We start from the raw sequence: 19,233 nt of genomic DNA on the forward strand, positions 1-19,233 counted from the left end.
CCAGACATGGTGGTGCACATCTGTAATCCCAGTTACTTGGGAGGCTGAGGCAGAAGAATCATCTGAAACTGGGAGGTGGAGGTTGCAGTGAGCCAAGCACTCCATTGCACTCCAGCCTGGGCGACAAGAGCAAAACTCCATCTCAAATTAAAAAAAAAAAAGGAAAGAAATAAAGTTTCCTATAAGTGAAGATGAAATTCGGCTCAAGAACATAGCTTACGATCACCTAAGTACTTAGTGCTAACAGAAGCAGTGAAAAACCTGATGAGCAAGCAGGAACAGGAGTAAAGCTGAGTAGCATAAGAGGATTCTTTCCTGGGCAATGATATGCCAAATTAAGATGAAATATCTATAAACATAAGTAATTCTTCGTAAGTTTTATTAAAAATTATAACTTGGCTGGGTGCGGTGGCTCACGCCTATAATCCCAGCACTTCGGGAGGCCGAGGGGTGTGGGTCATGAGATCAGGAGTTTGAGACCAGCCTGGCCAACATAGTGAAACCCCATCTCTACTAAAAATACAAAAATTAGCCGGGCATGGTGGTATGTGCCTGTAGTCCCAGCTACTTGGGAGGCTGAGGCAAGAGAATCACTTGAACCCAGGAGGCAGAGGTTGCGGTGAGCACAGATCGTGCCATTGCACTCTAGCCTGGGCAACAGAGTGAGACGCCGTCTCTAAAACAAACAAACAAAAACAATAACAACAACATTATGAGATTTTTTTTTTTCTGAGACAGAGTTTCGCTATTGTTGCCCAGGCTGGGGTGCAATGGCGCAATCTCAGCTCACCGCAACCTCCACCTCCCAGGTTCAAGCAATTCTTCTGCCTCAGCCTCCTGAGTAGCTGGGACTACAGGCATGTGCCACCATGCCCGGCTAATTTTTTGTATTTTTAGTAGAGATGGAGTTTCTCTGTGTTGGTCAGGCTGGTCTTGAACTCCCGACCTCAGGTGATTCACCCGCGTCAGCCTCCCAAAGTGCTAGGATTACAGACATGAGCCACTACACCCGGCCCACAATTTTTTTTTTAAGCTCATCAGCTATTGCTAGTGTTAGTGTATTTTATGTGTGGTCCAAGACAATTCTTCTTCTTCCAATGTGGACCAGGGAAGCCAAAAGATTGGACACTCCTGTCTAGGGCAAGGATTCCAAAAGCATGTTCTGTATAAAACTTGCATAGAGATTCCAAAAACACTTGTTCAAATGCAAATTCCTGGTCCAGATCTCAGGGATCAGTCTCTGGGGTTTGGGCATTTTTAACAAGCAACCCTTGTGATTTTTGTGATCCTTAAGTTTGACAGTTCTAGGGTCTTGGTCTCCAAAATGACACATGCATACCCTTGAGAATACACCAACATTTTCCCATGGGGTAAGGATACATGCATAGCTCTATGGAAACCAACTTAAATATGGTGTAAGCAGCTCCAGAGGCACTAAACAAAAGGATCAAAAAAAAAAAAAAAAATCTAAATGACTCCTAAGAGGCAAAGAGGGTAGGGGGCAGTAGCTCAGGACTATAATCCTAGCACTTTGAGAGGCTGAGGCAGGAGGGTTGCTTGAGGCTAGGAGTTTGGGACCAGCCTGGGCAACAGGGCAAAATGCTATCTGTACAAAAAATACAAAAATCAGCTGGGCATGGTGGCATGCGCCTATAGTTCCAGCTACTTGGGAGGCTTAGGTGTGAGGACTGCTTGGATCTGGGAGGTCGAGGCTGCAGTGAACTGTGATTGTGCCAGTGTACTCCAGCCTAGGCGACAGAGCAAGACTCTGTCTAGAAAGAAAAAAAAAAAAAAGGAACTGATCCTTCTGAAGGCTGTGCCAGAGAAGTATGTTTGTGCATTTATCTGAATTAAAACCAAGACATGTTCTGACTGAAGTTAAGTCTGATTTGGCTAATTAAACTGAGAACAGGCTTTGCCAGTTTATATGACAGGACTTTTTCTATAAAGTTAATCAGCTAGATCTATAGCCCCAGGGCTTTCATAAAAATATCTTTAAGCCAAGCATAGTGGCTTATGGCTATAAGCCCAACACTTTGGGAGGCTGAGGCAGGGGAATCACCTAAACCCAGGAGTTCGAGACCTGCCTGGGCAACATAATGAGACGCCGTCTACAAATATTTTTAATTAGCTGGGTGAGACAGTAAATGCCTGTGAGGGAAGCTGAAGCTGGAGCACTTGAGCCCAGGAGGTGAGCCATGTTTGCACCACTGCACTCCAGCTTGGATGACAAAGTGAGACCCTGTCTCTCAAAAAAAAAAAAAAAAAAAAAAAATCTTTAAAGCACATATATATGTTGGATAGTATATCCTTTATAAGTACTTAAATTTCAAAAATTTAGATGTCAGATTAAAGTCTTGCAAAAGGGCCAGACTAGGTGGCTCATTACTATAATCCCAGCACTTTGGAAGGCTGAGGTGGAAGGACTGTTTGAGTCCAGGAGTTCGAGACCAGCCTGGGCAACATAGTGGGACTTCATCTCCACAAAAAATTAGCTAGTGTGGTTATGCTAGTCTACAGTCTCAGCTATTCAGGAGGCTGAAGTGGGAAGACCACTTATTCTCAGGAGACAGAACACTTATTCTCACTTATTCTCAGGAGACAGAACACTTATTCTCACTTATTCTCAGGAGGCCACTTATTCTCAGGAGACAGACCACTTATTCTCACTTATTCTCAGGAGACCAAGGCTGCAGTGAGCCATGCACTGCACTGCACTTCAGCCTGGGAGACAGAACAAGACAGACCCTGTCACCCCACACCTCCTCTATACCCTCGAAAAAAAAAGTGCAAAAAAAAATAATCTAGGGTGAGAGCCATGAAATACCTGAAGGACTGTCTGAAAAGTGGCAGAACGCAGTATTTTGGGGTGACAGAAATGTTCTATTGCTTTTTTGGGTGGTTACTCAGATTTCTACAACTCGTTACAAGGAAACACTTTATCATGTTAATTATACCTCAACACTGTAAATGGGCATAGAAGAAATCTCTTGTTTTTCAGTTTTTCTTTTGGGTTCACCTACCTATGTACCTGACTGCTGCATAAAGTAATCCACGGCACTTCATAATTTGACTAATCAGATTACTTCTGTTCTTCATTGTTAGCTCCAGTACTTTTCCTACAGCTACCTCGGATTTTGATGGCTAAGAACATTCTGACAGGTAGGAAATAAAATTAAATAAAGGATTGATTTTTAAACAATGTGTAAGTGAATTGAAGAAACGTATTTTTATGTTCTACTACCATTATGCTATAAAAACCTTAATGACCAGCTGAATCTCTTTCTTGCAAATAGGGCATGAAGCCCCAGCCTTCTTTAGTCTTCTGGCACAGTGAAAACAAGTGACAAGATGGCCCGTCCTCCCATGAATAATGTTCCCGTCTCGTGGTCTTTTCTCACATAAGCTACACGGCTTCAAGAGGTTCTGGCAATCCTCCATGTTTTCTGTATCTGTTCTCTGTTCAGAAAGGTTATCTAACTGTTCTCCCGTGCTTGAGATGGTCTCTTGGCTTTCAGAACTGTGAGCCAAATCCAAGAATTCCACCGAGTTGCAAGGATCAAAAAGTTTGGAATTTTCTTTCTTTATATATACATCTTTAGGCCTAACGACAGGAGCCGAAATGGTTCTTCGACAATCAGGGACATCATTTCCTTCATTTTCCTTTTCAGGTATGGCAGTGATATCAGATGTGGAGAGAGAATGGGTTAACTTTGAACAATCTGAATACCAATCCTTCCTCAAGGCCCAACAACGAAAACAGTACCTCTTGCTTGGAGAGTTAAATTTCTTGCATTCAGTACACTGCCACTCGTCCTACAAAGACAAGTGAAGCCAATTAATACTCGGGGGGTTAATATGATGCTGAGAAAAAGGAAAGGAGGCCAAATTCATTCACATCCTCTCACTAAGCTATTTCACACCAGTGATCTAGCCTAGGATTTGAGCAAATTCCATAGCCACATGAAGGAAAGTCTTTGGAAGTTTTACACCAATAGTGCCACAACTGCTATATTCAAGCCAAAATCTGATATAGCTATCTTTAAGAAAGTTAAATTATTCTGGCTTTCTACCTCATCTCAGTGAAATTTACATTGTCTGCGGTACCTTATGAGCTTCTTTGGAGTTACTTTCTTTTGCACAACTTACTCCTTTATCAGGCAAGAGGCTGAAGAACGAAGACTCTGTCATTGTTTTCTACACTAATAGCAAATGTTATGAAATTTGGCAAAAAAGACAGCTAAAACAGATGAGCTTTGAAAACTACTAAATTTACTCATGCACTCTCATTGTACCCAGGATTATAGGTATAATCGCATGCCTAAATCATGCCCTCTGAAAAATAAATGTTCTTTTCCTTGAATGCCAAGTAATTTTTCCCTACTTTTCCAAATTCAAATTAGGAGATTCTAGATCTCAATCAATTTTAAATGCTTTGCTTAATTCAAAAATAGCTACGGGGAACAAGTAAGAATATTTAATGTGGTTAACTGCCTGGCTTTGACAGGAACAATGATTTCACATAAGCTGAACTTGATTACTTTCAGGTCAAAGGCCAAGCACTTCAAGTCTAGAAGTCATAACTAAATTGTCCAGACTGAGGGGCCAGGGCACAACCATGTGTTAAACTGACTCCAGACGGCCTCAAAACACTCTTGCCAGTCTAAATCTTCCAATCTCATCTAAAATGCTATACAAATAATCCAAGGAACTTCGTAAAGATTTGGAATTCGTGACTGATGGTGTGCCATAGTTTAAATTACATCACTTTTTCTTAGTAGGATATAAAATAGGGCTTATTAAATTCAATGGCATCTTTGATTTGATGAAATACAGTCCATTTGCTTAATAGGTTTTCTGCGCCCAAGTAGTCACAAGTCTGATTAAGATGGAAACATGGCCAGGAGTGGTGGCTCATGCCTGTAACCCCAGCACTTTGGGAGGCCAAGGCAGGCGGATCACCTGAGGTCAGAAGTTTGAGACCAGCCTGACCAACATGGAGATCCTCATCTCTACTAAAAATACAAAATTAGCCGGGCGTGGTAGCACATGCCTGTAATCTCAGCTACTCGGGAGGCTGAGGCAGGAGAATCGCTTGCACCCAGGAGGCGGAGGTTGCAGTGAGCCGAGATTGTGCCATTGCACTCCAACCTTGGCAACAAAAGTGAAACTCCATCTCAAAAAAAACAGATGGAAACATTTATCTCTGTTATTTGTATTATGGTCAAGAACACTTACTGGACCAATATATTTCACTTTATTACTAAGCTACACACAGATAATTGGCAATGAACTACCATAATGATCAACAGTGGTGTGGTGGGATTAGGGGAAGGATCAACACCAGAAACAATCTAAAAATGTTTCTCTTTCCAAGCAGCAAAATGTAAAATCCCCTTCTTATCCTTCCTCCACCAACCTTTTTCCCACAGTGTGTTACCTGTGGCAAGACTAAAAGAAACATGGGGAAATAGCAAGAAAAAAGCAAGGTATACATTTGGGTCTAGACTTCAGTTGTCAACTAGTGACAAATCCATTCCTATTAACCTAAGAGCGGAATATCAAATATTCTTTACTAGTCCTCCATTAATACTAATCTGTGTGGAAATTAAGCTGTTTTCCATTTGCTTCTTTTTAAGAAAACAATGACAATATTATTTTTATACTCAACAAATAATTTTAGATAGCCTATGGGTCTGTCTTTGGATTGCAGAGAGGTGTTGAGTCAGGGAAAGCAGGGCAGGATTATTTTGAATAACTTTGTGTCTCCAAAGAGATTTGATGGCAGGGAGAAAGGCACACAGAGGCATTTATCTCATCCTTTTCAAGGTAGGGAGAGGTTAAGATCAAATTATCCCTTTCCCTTCTTAAGTTCTAATAAAAACCTCTTAAAAGACGTAAAGAAATCAACATCACTTAGCAACTATGCAAGGGAGACAGAAATGGGGGGAAAAGCAGCACTCTTCAACACAAATGAACTGCTGGGATTACATCATCTGAAGATGGGGCTGGTGCAAAATAGCTTTAGCTAGAGATTCATACCTCAGAGGTAACTTCTACATCAGTATCATCACTTAAGGACTTAGAGTCCTCAAGGTCATCATTTTTTCCCATTTCAATCACCTGTGAAGGCAAAACATCTCATTAGTAATGTTCACTTGTTTCAGATGAGGCTAATTACCTAAAAGCAAAAAAGACAACTGCTTCAATTTAAAACTCACATTCTGCTCCCATCTCTAGCACTTAAGGAGACAGCTTAAATGCAAGACCAAACACATTATTCTGTACATCTAGTTGGCATTTCAGTAGTAGCACAAACGAGAGAAAAGCACCCAGAAGGGTTACCAAATAAATTTTGCATTCAGAAGAGAGAAGATGCCCATATTTATGACTTTAGAGAAAATAGCTGGGCATGGTAGCTATTTCACAGCCAGGTTCCTATAATTTCAGCACTTTGGGAGGCCAAGGCAGGAGGATCGCTTGAGCCCAGGAGTTTGAAACTGGCCTAGGCAAGAAAGCAAGACCCTGTCTCTACAAAAAATTTTAAAAATTAGCCAGGTGTGGTGGTGCACACCTGTAGTCCCAGCTACTTGGGGGCTGAGACAAGAGAACTGCTTGAACCCAAGAGTTCCAGCTTGCAGTAAGCTATGATCTCACCACTGCACTCTAGGCTGGGTGACAGAGTAAGAGCTTATCTCTAAAACAATTTAAAAATAAATAAATAAATAAATAAATAATTTCAGAGTAGAAAAGCTCCAAATTGTTAAACATGAAAATTTTATCTAAGCAGACAGGAAAATGAAACAAAATATTTTAAAATTTTACTTTTCACATTCAAAAGTAAAACCAGTTATGTGATACTCTGGCTGTCCTATAAAAACATGCCCATATAAACAGAAACAAACAAAAAAAGTCCATTTCAAAAGTGAGGAGTGTTCTAAATTTTAAAATTTAGAATTTAAAAATTTAAAGCCCTAGTTTTGTGGTCCAATAAAGGGAATAAAACCAATTAGGAAACCATTATGAACCTCTATACAGCAACCTTCTCAAAAACGGTCAAGTATTTTAAGTCCCATCTCTCTCTATAAAAATTTCCTAGCCCAAGTATGGTTGCACATGCCTGTGACCCCAACTACTTAGGAGGCTGAAGTGGAAGAACCACTTGAGCTAAGAAGTTTAAGACCAGGTTGGGCAAAACAGTGAGATCCCATCTCAAAAATAAATAAATAAAAGTTTCCAAATGTCACTTTTGTCTTAATTCAAGCCACCTGCATTTCTTCTAATGCTACCCATATAACTAGTCTAAGAGAACCCAAGCACCATTTGACTACAACGAATATACTAGGGTATCCTTCAGGAACTCAAAATTCCTATGAAAATCCCTTAAATAAATAAAAAAGATGACCCAATTTAGGTCTGGTTTTTTTTGCTGTATTTATTCAATGGATGTTTACCAACACTATTCTACATCCTGGCCACTGGATCTCCTCCCCAATTTCTTCTGAGTCTTCAGCAAGTTGCCTGTATGACTCTTCATCTGTACATAAGTACACACTATATGTATGAGTACTTCATGAGTACATGCCATATGTACTCAGAGTTCAATCTCCCCTCTTTTCTACTATTTTAACTCTAAAATAGCTACAAAGAAATAATCTTATCTTTCCATTTAGGTATAAAATGGCTATGGAAGCTATCAAGATTTCCAAGAAATAAGTTTTCTCCTACAGACTGCTGTTCATTTAGAACAGGAGTGTCCAATCTTTTGGCTTCCCTGGGTCACACTGGAAGAATTATCTTGGGTCACACATAAAATACACTAACACTAATGATAACTGATGGGCTAAAAGGGAAAAAAAAATCACAAGAAAACTCAGAATGTTTTTAAAAAATTTATGAATTTGTGTTGATTCAAAGCTGTTCTGGGCCGCATGTGGTTCACAGGCTGTGGGTTAGACAAGCTTGATTAGCACCTTACCTTGTTAGCAAAGGGAGAAAAAAGATAGCTAGTTGCTATAAGCAGGGGAAAAAAAGAATAGCTTACTGCTTTTGACTAAGTAGGGGCTTTTAAGGCAGCCCTGGTTAACTTAACACTTAATGTGAATCTTAAAATTGCATTGAAAATTCATTAAAGTTAAAAGGGGATTATGTAAGCAATCTGTTGTACAAAGAGATACAAAGAGATCTGAACAGATTATACTATGAGCACACAAACAGAATCAACATGGAATTTTTCCACAACATACCTTTTTGTCATTTACTTTCCCTACTTCTTCACTTGTTTGTTCAGTATCAGCGGCTTCAACTTTTATTCCAACACCTAACTGCTCTGATACTGACTCATTCAAAAACCACAAGTCATCTGTAGTATCTGAAACAATGGCAGTACCCACATCCTAATAGAAAAAAACAAACATGAGTTTCTGTATTCAGAGGTTTATCAGACGTTGAAACAACACAAATAAACCCAAAACTCAATGTCATCACACTACATCGCCAAAGAACATCTTGCCTTTATTCAGTGGACATGTATTCATTCAACACATATCTACTTGATACCTACTATGGGTAAACTAGTGGATGGATATAATAGTGCCAGGCATAGACTTTCCTCTTTTAACACTCAATCAGGTATAACACCTGAGAAACAGTACTGAAGAGTTTAAAAGGTAAGGACTTGTAGTTGCTCAAGTAAATAGAATCTGTTCCCTAAATTCCCTTCTACAGGTGACACTCTAAGAAGCTAGAAAACATTCCATTAGTTCTGAAATATTCTTTCCCTTAAAATGTCAAGGATGCTTATTAAAGAAATATGAGAAATACTGATGGTCACCCAAACCTTTTGTCCTGACACTTTCTGAACTCCATACAGAACTTTCTTTCTGCATTCATCTATGAGTATTTCATGACATGCTTTTCTACAACATCCATGAGAGACAATTTATTATTCTGCCACTCTTATATACTCATTCATTTATTAAACAAATACTCACTGAATACCTATTATGTGCCACATACTGTTCTAGGTACTAGGTAATGGAAAAAGTGGTGAACAATACAAAAGCTCTGGCCTTACATTTCAGTGGTAAACAGACAACACAAATATAAAATATAGCAATATTTTTACAAAGTGAGAAGTGCTATGGAGAATAAAATAGGATAAAAGAGAAGAGTGGCTAAAGAGGAGGCTATTTTAACTAGGGGATGGTTTTGCAGGGCCACCACCTATAACTACACAGCTCCAAAACAAAAAGTGAATGGAACCTACTGGAACTGTGTAACGTAATAGCCTTAGCGGCCAGGAATGACCTCTTTGAAGAAATTACATTTGAGTCCTAAATCATGAGAAGGCAAAGAAATAATATGGGGGAAGAGAGTTCCAGAAAGAGTAAAGAATAAACTTAAGGTGCCTGAGGAAGGAAGGAATTTTGGGCTACAGGGTCAGAAAGGAGCCTGGTATATCCAAAACACATGTAGTGAACAAGAAGAATGACAGGAAGTGAGGAAGGAGGGGGCTGAATCAGTTATTACTATAGTAAATCAGGCGCATGCCACCACGCCTGGCTAATTTTTTATGTTTTGTAAAGATGGCATCTATGTTGCTCAGGCTGGTCTCAAACTTCTGGGCTCAAGCAATCCTCCTGTCTCGGCCTCCCAGTGTTATAGGCTGAGACTCCCAGAGATTACAGGCATGAGCCACTACGCACAGCCAAAAGCTCCATTTTGAAATTGTTCAATGTCAAATCCTCTAAGTAGAGTTGTTAGTTAAACAGGCATCTGGAAACTGAAGTTGGGCATTTAGGGAAGAGGTAAGGACTAGAGATACAGATTTGGGTATCACATGCATACAGATGGTATTTAACGCCATAAGAGTAAATAAGAATTCTTAGAGAATATAATGTGTGGTCAAGAGTAACCAAGAATGTTACCCTTTCAAAAGAAAAAAAAACACACTCCCCTTCAAATGTGAAATTTACCTGATTTGTTTGTAAATCAGTTGAGCCATTACTTCTAGGTGTATAGTTGCTTCTCAAGTTTCCTAAAAACCACCAAGGCAGGCCAGCTACATCCCACTCCTCAAATCCAAGGTCCAGCCTAGATGTCTCATCTTGGGTTAAATTTTCAATTAAGTCTCCATCTACAGAAGTCAAATGAAAAGGATGATAACTATGCACAATACGTAATAACCAAGACTATCTTTAAAATACTTAAAACTTCTTTACCAAACAGGTAAAAAGAAATTCTTGTTCTAAGAAAGAAAGAACCAGAAATCAAGTATCTGTTTTAGCGGCAGAGCTCAAATCTCCTCCCTTGTTTAGGCTTCATCACCAAGTAATGACACTACAAGTAGATCATCGTTTATCAAGTCTAAACTCTAAAAGCATTGTCTTCTACGAGAAGACAGGAAAAAAAAAAAAAGACTCTAAAAGTATCTGAACAATGACCTTGTTCTAAAAGAATTTCTAAATGGTCATTTACTGGCATTTTAAACACTCCTACCATGTATAAACTATAGAATTACTTGCTCTAGTACATAGTACCTGATAATAATTTGATTAATAGCAATGCAAATGATGGTAACATAGTGGTCTAACCCTTAAGATCAAAGCAAGGCAATACAAACCATAATAGGTGATCACAAGGTTGTCCAGGCCATCTCACTGATACCACATATTCTGGGTCATTTCTCAGTAATTCGTATGTTTTAGTGGGTAACAACCACTATAAAATACTAAACTCTAGGTTGTCCAAAGACGTACATACGCCCTTGCTGGATCAATGGGCTCTTAGAGCTAAGTATCTAGACATACCACAAATACTAAGACCCCACATTATTTCAAGTAAAAGATCTCACGTTGTACATCTGAATGACACTGAGGGCTGCTAATAACATAAGTCTGTTGTTATCACATGATATTCTTTTCTTTCCCAGACTCCAGTCTTTTGTTGTGCTCTGCTGCTCCTTTCTTACTTTCTCATTCTCTTCTACATCTTCCCAATACATCAGGCCTGCCCAAAGCAACCATGGGCATTAATGTGTGCTGAAGTACCTATTGTGAAAGAATTTCTGCAATACATGAGTCCTTGCCAGAACATAAGGTTACCCTATTTACTTATAAATTATGTCAATATTGCTGACTAAAAGGCTTATCTGTGGCCAGGGAAACTTCAATTATGTTTCTACTTATTCATTATTGAAATTATCAGAAACCAAATTCTTGAAATGGTCCATATTAAAGTTATTCTTCCCTACTCGAGCTCTACAACTTATGAAGGAAATGAAAATAGGTCATTCTTTCCACAAATAAAAATTCTGTCCCTTCTACCTATAGGTCTTCCTGAAAATACTATTATTTATTCTCAAATGTTCATCACAAACTACATATCCCCCCTTGAATTGGCTATTCTTATACCTGCCCTTGCCCCCAACTTTTTTTTGAGACAGGGTGCCACTTTGTTGCCCAGGCTGGAGTGCTGTGACATGATATTGATTCACTGCAACCTCCGTTCACTGCAATCTCCACGTCTTGGGCTCAAGTGATCCTTCCATCTCAGCCTCCTGAGTGGCTGAGACCACTGGTGCACATCATCGTGCCCAGCTAATTTTTCACTGGGCTAATTTTTTGTAGAGACGAGGTCTCATTATGTTACCCAAGCTGGTCTCAAACTCTTGAGCTCAAGTAATCCTCCTGCCTCGGCCTCCCAAAGTGCTGGGATTACAGGCACGAGCTACCATGCCCAGCCTTGATTTTCTAACAGTGCCCAGCCATGTTCTTATACATCTTAAAATTGCCTTTTGAGTATAAAATAAGCAAGGATTTGCATTAAGGAATAAAATTACACATTTAATATCATATAGACTGGAATAGTTACAAAGTAGGCAGACCAAAATTCAGTTTATGCTCAAATGAAATGTAAAGAAAACAATCCAGCATGATAAACTTATTCAAATTTAATTTAAGCTTTTAAAATAACTTCAGCAGCCAAAGATTCTCGGACATAACCAGAGGCTTAACCTGCCATTGTTCCACATGCCTAGACTAGAAGCCATCATGCCATAAAATGACTCTGGGGAATTTATGATTTTACACATCTTCGCCAAAAGAGAAACAAAAACAAAAAACTAATTTTAGAAAATGTTTGTTTGTTTTTTGAGACGATGTCTTGCTCTTGTCCCCCAGGCTGGAGTGCAATGGCGTGATCTCGGCTCTGCAACCTCTGCCTCCCAAGTTCAAGCAATTCTCCTGCCTCAGCCTCCCAAGTCGCTGGGATTACAGGCGCCTGCCACCATGTCTGGCTAATTTTTGTATTTTTAATAGAAACAGGGTTTCACCATGGTGGCCAGGCTGGTCTCGAACTCCTGCCCTCAGGTGATCTGCCCGCCTCAGCCTCCCAAAGTGCTAGAATTACAGGCATGAGCCACTGCGCCCAGCCTAGAAAGTGTTTTTTAAAGTACAATTTTGGGGAAAATATGGATTAACTCATTAGCCTGATCACAGCATATCTAATGGAATGGCAAAGATCTGGTGACCAACATCCAAGGGCAAAACAATTTTTCTGGATTTGAAATATCTGCATATATGTAATGAAATATCCTGGGGATGGCACCCAAGTTTTCTTTTTTTTTTTTTTTTTTTTTTTTTTTTTGAGAGAGTCTCACTGTGTCGCCCAGACTGGAGTGCAGTGGCGCGATCTCGGTTCACTGCATGCAAGGCTCCGCCTCTCAGGTTCACCCATTCTCCTGCCTCAGACCCTGAGGTTATTAGATGGGACTACAGGGCCCGCACAACAGTCCAAGCTAACTTTTTGTTTTTTTTAGTAGAACAGGGTTTCACCATGTTTTAGCCAGCGATTGGTCTCGATCTCCTGACCTCATGATCCGCCCGCCTCGGCCTCCCAAAGTGCTGGGATTACAGGCGTGAGCCACTGCGCCCGGCCAATGGGACCCAAGTTTTCATGCACACCTTGTACACATAGCCTGAAGGTAGTTTTATATAATATTTTAAATAATTCTGTGCATGAAACAAAGTTTTCACTGCAACCTGTCACATGAGGTCAGGTGTTAAATTTTCTACTTGTGGTGTCATGTGAAAAAGTTTTCAGAGGCTGGGTGTGGTGGCTCATGCCTGTAATCCCAGCACTTTGGGAGGCCAAGGCGGGTGGATCACGAGGTCATGAGATCAACCCACCCTGGCCAACATGGTAAAACCCCGTCTCTACTAAGAACACAAAAATTTGCTGGGCATAGTGGTGCACGCATGTAATCCCAGCTACTTAGGAGGCTGAGGCAGGAGAATCACTTGAACACAGGAGGTGGAGGCTGCAGTGAACTGAGATTGCACCATTGCACTCCAGCCTGGTGACAAGAGCAAGACTCTGTCTCAAAAAAAAAAAAAAAAAGTTTTCAGATTTTGGATGCTCAACTTATTCTAAGATCCTTTGAAAGGGTCTTGCACCATCCTAGTACTCATGGGTTGCTAAAAGAGCATTACCATCTTTCAAACGGAGAATGCTCAACATTTCAAATTTAGAATGCTCAACTTATACCAGGCTTCCTGTATCTCATTCTTGGCTTTGTGATTAAGTATATTTATAATGTCATCTTTGCAAACTTCAAAATGTGTGAAAATTGGGTCAGGTGCAGTGGCTCGCGCCTTTAATCCCAGCACTTTAGGAGGCTGAGGCAGGTAGATCATTTGAGGCCAGGAGTTTGAGACCAGCTTGGCCAACATCACAAAACCCCAAAATTAGCCAGGCATGGTGGTGTGCGCCTATAATCCCAGCACTTTGGGAGGCCGAGGCAGGCAGATCACCTGAGGTTGGGAGTTAGAGACCAGCCTGACCAACATGGCGAAACCCCACCTCTACTAAAAATACAAAATTAGTCAGGTGTGGTGGCACACGCCTGTAATCCCAGCTACTCCAGAGGCTAAGGCAGGAGAATTCACTTGAACCTGGGGGGCGGAGGCTGCAGTGAGCTGAAATCACGCCATTGCACTCAGCCTGTGCAACAAGAGCGAGACTCTGTCTCAAAATAAATAAATAAATAAAGAGCCAGGAGTGGTGGCACACACCCGTAATCTCAGCTACTCAGGAGGCTGAGGCACAAGAATCACTTGAACCAGGGAGGTGGAGGTTGTAGTAAGCTGAGATGGCACTGCTGCACTCCAACCTGCGCGATCCAGCGAGACTCTGACTCAAAAAAAAGTATGAAAATGAGCCTTTGCCTCAAGTAGACAAATCAAAATAAAAATTCTAACCAAATCATATACATACAAGAATACTAAGATTGAAAAGTCTAAGGCAGCTGAATTCATGTATATAGAAAATTCACCTGGTGGCAAATCAATAAATGTATAGCTATTTTCTAGTAACACACTAGCTCATGGAAGGGTCTCGCACCATCCTAGTACTCATGGGTTGCTAAAAGAGCACTACCATCTTCAAAGCTAACGACGGTAGTAACTAGGCTGATAAAAAGGTTTTCAGTAAAGGATGAGAAATGATGACATATGCCTCTCCTACTTCACATATGGAGAGATTAAAAAAAAAAAGGTTGGGTGAAGAGGAAGAGAACAAAAGTCCATATAGCCTTAATCCAAAACATACCTTCTCTAGAATTTCTGCATTTATGCTCTGAGGTAGGCAGTGTGGGGATATCATCTTCTGTCGTTCTTTTTCTGGAAGTGGAACTTTCCTCTGCACTTTGCTGAAAGAAGGGAAAAGTGTCCATCAGTGCAGTAGAAATAACTGAGACCAGGGGATGTAGCAGTTCCATTCTGGCTCACCAGTTAGTGTGCAACACAATGGGTTACACACAAGAAAGAGAACTCAAGTTCGCAAGAGTCATCATATAAAGGCAACACCTCTCCTCAACCCACTGTGAGCAAAGCTAGAAGAATCCCAAACCTGGGGCGATAAAAAAACCTCTACACAAAGGCCAAAATCTACTGTTAAAAACAGGCTATCTGTATAAAGCCTCAAGTCTACTACAAAATTAGGCATAATTCAGAAAACATATGAAACTCTCACATGTACCAAGATGACTATAAAGTTTCCCCAGGTTTGGGGAAGCTTTAGGAAATGGCCTGACATGAACTTAACTGCAACAAGCCTATTAAAATCTAATAAAGCAAATTCCTCAAACACACACACACAGGTACACACAAACCCAAAGAAAAATGCAACTGGAAGAACTGAAGATCAGAAGTGCTACATCCCAAAGAAAGGTTCAGAGACTGGAACTCTGTTATGGGCAGAACAGAGAAGGTTCACTCTGTCCCTGGTCTGTGAACTCCCAAGAACCTTTCTTATTAAATTCTTACCACATTCAGGGAAAGGTCTTGGGAGTCCAAGATCCATAGGTACAGAGAAGGGGCCACTCTGTACAACAAAAGAAGTCACCGTGTGGTGATTTTACCTTCAGTTGGTCTTGACTTGGAATATCCATACTGTGATCCTGTGCGAGAGCGAGAGTCTGAGCAGCATCTGGATAGCAAGTAAAACAAAAGGAAAACCTTCCCTGGTAATAACCATTCTTTCCACACAAAAAGGACCTCAGCAAACAACCCGGGAGCCAGGTTTAGTCCCTAGAAATGTACTTCTCCATGTTGGCTGGACAAAGCTCTCATTTGCAAGGGAAAATCAAAATTGATAAAATGACAAAGACCAAGACAGGCCATATCAAAATATATTACCAAAATATAATTGGGAAAAAAAAGTGAAAATAGGTAAAATGTTCTTCCATATCAAGCTTTTAAATTTTTATATGAAAATTGGCTCCAAGCAGGACACAATGGAGACTATTTTTGTCATCTCTTCCTATATTACCGAATTCGCCTAACTCACAAACAACAGCAAAAAAGTGCGTGGCTATTTAAATTTAATTTTGATTTTCAAGTGTTAAGTCATACAGGGTTATGAGATCTTAAAATCTGGATTTTTCCCCATTTGCTTCATAAAACAATAGTATCTTCATCTAAAGCGACATTCTAAGTGTCAAGGATAATTTTATGGTTGAAATTCCCATCACCATCACATGTATATAAATTAATTTTTTTCATCATCTTATTTTTCCCAGTTACTATAAACATTTCCTAAGAAGCAGCAGCAAATAAGGTTTTCTCAAGGCCAATAAAAGAAGCAAGGAAAACAACCCAGTAGAGAGAAATTCTTAGATATTACATTAATCTAAAAGAGATGTATTCCAAGGACTTACGAAGAAATTTTTCAAGTAGAACAAAAGACAAAAACTTGGCTACAGGAAAAGATCAAGCTGCAAACAATTTAATAATCTGGACTATTCACTATTTGAGGCTATGTAAATGAGATACACCCAAAATAAGTCTACTGTGGGTCAGGTTCACCAACCACTACCAGATTCAGAGATAAAATATGGAAAATATCATCACCATCCAATAAAGGCTTCTAGAGGAAGGATACAGATCCTACAACTTATCTGTCAATGCAGTTCTACTGAAAAAGCATTTTCAAAATTCTAATTTTAAAACATTATTTCCAGAAACATTTTGTAGACAAATGGAGACAATGAAAATGAGAGATGGCATTTTCTGACCACAGTGATCTTCAAAGTTCAATTAACATATAATGCAGATGGAGCAATTTTTTTGTTTGTTTGAGACAGAGTCTTGCTCTGGCTGAAGAGCAGTGGCACAATCTCAGCTTACTACAACCTCCACCTCCCTGGTTCAAGCGATTCTCCTGCCTGTGCCTCCCAAGTAGCTACGATGATAGGTGCTAATTTTTATATTTTTAGTAGAGACACGGTTTCACCATCTTGGCCAGGCTGGTCTCAAACTCCTGACTTTGTGATCCACCCACCTCAGCCTCCCAAAGTGCTGGCATTACAGGCGTGAGCCACCACATGCGGCCAGGAGCAATTCTTTAATAAAGCAATCCTATTACTGTCATTTATATTTATAAAGCCTTACTACCTTACTTAGGTTAAAACAGTTATAAGCAAAAATAAATTATCTGGGGAAACCACAATATAAAAAAGAAGTTTTAAAACCAGCCGGGTGTGGTGGCTCACACCTGTAATCCCAGAACTTTGGGAGGTCGAGGTGTGTGGATCGTTTGAGTGCAGGAGTTTGAGGCCACTCTGGGTAACCCACCAGTCTGGTGAAACCTCATCTCTACTAAAATCACAAAAATTAGCCGGACGTGGTGGTGTGCACCTGTAATCCCACCTACTCAGGAGGCTGAGGCAGGAGAATCACTTGAACCCAGGAAGCAGAGGTTGCAGTGAGCTGAGATCATACCACTGCACTCCAGCCTGGTCCACAAAGCAAGACTCAGTCTCAAAAATTAATACACACACACAAAATTCATCATATTTATTTCATTTGTATACATGGGAAAATTTGGAGAAATGATTTAGAAAGAACTACCATTTCAGGCTAGGTGCAGTGGTTCATGCCTGTAATTCCAGTACTTTGGGAGGCTGAGGCCAGCAAATCACAAGGTCCGAGGTCAGGAGATCGAGACCATCCTGGCTAACATGGTGAAACCCAGTCTCCACTAAAAATATAAAAAATTAGCCAGGCCTGGTAGCAGACGCCTGTAGTGCCAGCTACTCAGGAGGCTGAGGCAGGTGAACGGCGTGAACCTGGGAGGCAGAGGCTGCAGTGAGCCGAGATCATGCCACTGCACTCCAGCCTGGGTGACAGAGCAAGACTCCATCTCAAAAAAAAAAAAAGGACTACCATTTTAAACAATGTCATCTTCTTGATCAAAATGAAAAGTCTAGGCCGGGCGCGGTGGCTCAAGCCTGTAGTCCCAGCACTTCGGGAGGCCGAGACGGGCGGATCACGAGGTCAGGAGATCAAGACCATCCTGGCTAACACGGTGAAACCCCGTCTCTACTAAAAAAAATACAAAAAACTAGCGGGGCGAGGTGGCGGGCGCCTGTAGTCCCAGCTACTCGGGAGGCTGAGGCAGGAGAATGGCGTAAACCCGGAAGGCGGAGCTTGCAGTGAGCTGAGATCCAGCCACTGCACTCCAGCCTGGGCGACAGAGCGAGACTCCGTCTCAAAAAAAAAAAAAAAAAAAAAAAGAAAAGAAAAGTCTACCCCATCTGCAAAGGTATAAAATAGATTACATGAAAAGCATTTCTCTCATTTGTCCTTTCAAATAAAACACAAGCAACCGAAATCATAAAAATCAACAGAGATGGCCATCCACAAGCACCATAGCAATTGCAAGTCAGAACAGATAACCAATCAGAATTACTTAGGGCAATTTTCTGGTTTTGATCATCATACTATTATGATGTAAGATGTTACCATTTGGGGACTCTGGATAAAGGGTATAGGGAAACTCTATGCAATACTTTTGCAACTTTATTAAGTCTGAAATATTTTCAAAACGACAAGTTAAAGAATAAAAATGGGCCAAACATGATGGCTTACGCCTATCATCCCAACACTTTGGGAGGCCGAAGAAGGGGGATCGCTTGAGTCCTGGAGTTCAAGACCAGCCTAGGCAACAAGGGGAAAACCTGTACCTACAAAAAATATACAAAAAACTAGCCATGTGTGGTGGCATACTCCTGTAGTCCCAGCTACTGGGGAGGCTGAGGTGGGAGGATTGCTTGTGCCACAGAGGCAGAGGTTGCAGTGAGCCGAGATCTTGCCACTGCACTCTAGCCTGAGCAACAGAGAGATCCTGTCTCAAACAAAACAAAACCAACAGCAAAATATTCTTTATATGGCATGTTAAACTCTACAGAGAAAGTACAAGAAAGGAAATGAGAGGAAAAAAGGGAGAATTATATTCAGAAAACAGATGAATCCGAAAACAAATTTTACTGAAAAAGTAGATCAGCAATTATAAAATCCTCCATGTATCTCAAACCTTTAGTGACTATCCCAGGAAAGTCATGCTATTTCACAAGTGACTGAATTTCAATAAAGCTGCCATATCATTTGCAGGATCTTCACTCTCAAATTTACAGCTATATGAAGTGGGCAAATGACTCAATGAGACTAACAGGCTTCAAAATTCAGTAACTTCAAAATCATGTTTCAGTATGACAGCAACGTCTCTTTCTCTGCCTTTAAAGAATGAATCTTTATTAGGAATTGATTTAGGTCTGGGCGTGGTGGCTCATGCCTGTAATCCCAACACCTTGGGAGGCTGAAGTGGAAGAATCACTTGAGGCCAGGAGTTCAAGATCAGTCTGGGCAACATAGCAAGACCCCATTTCTTTTT

General features: G+C 40.5%; 1 protein-coding gene across 5 annotated transcripts in view; it reads right to left on the minus strand.

The window, feature by feature from the left end:
* Positions 1 to 1,031: 1,031 nt before the first annotated feature.
* MDM4 (MDM4 regulator of p53) overlaps positions 1,032 to 19,233 on the minus strand; it is a 39,909-nt gene continuing 21,707 nt past the window's right edge. For 3 of the 5 annotated variants that reach the window (XM_017881021.1, XM_017881022.1, XM_017881023.1), the window contains exons 6-11: positions 15,422 to 15,489; positions 14,611 to 14,710; positions 9,978 to 10,138; positions 8,247 to 8,396; positions 6,043 to 6,123; positions 1,032 to 3,816 (exon numbers count right to left, since the gene is read on the minus strand). In XM_017881021.1, coding sequence (XP_017736510.1) covers positions 3,247 to 3,816; positions 6,043 to 6,123; positions 8,247 to 8,396; positions 9,978 to 10,138; positions 14,611 to 14,710; positions 15,422 to 15,489 — 1,130 coding nt within the window. In that variant the 3' untranslated portion in view covers positions 1,032 to 3,246. The remainder of the gene's footprint in view (positions 3,817 to 6,042; positions 6,124 to 8,246; positions 8,397 to 9,977; positions 10,139 to 14,610; positions 14,711 to 15,421; positions 15,490 to 19,233) is intronic. The other 2 variants (XM_017881024.1, XR_001887159.1) reach the window with 2 other exon arrangements.

The sequence above is a fragment of the Rhinopithecus bieti genome, unplaced genomic scaffold (assembly GCF_001698545.2).
Source record: "Rhinopithecus bieti isolate Rb0 unplaced genomic scaffold, ASM169854v2 scaffold_12049, whole genome shotgun sequence".
Lineage (NCBI taxonomy): Eukaryota > Metazoa > Chordata > Mammalia > Primates > Cercopithecidae > Rhinopithecus > Rhinopithecus bieti.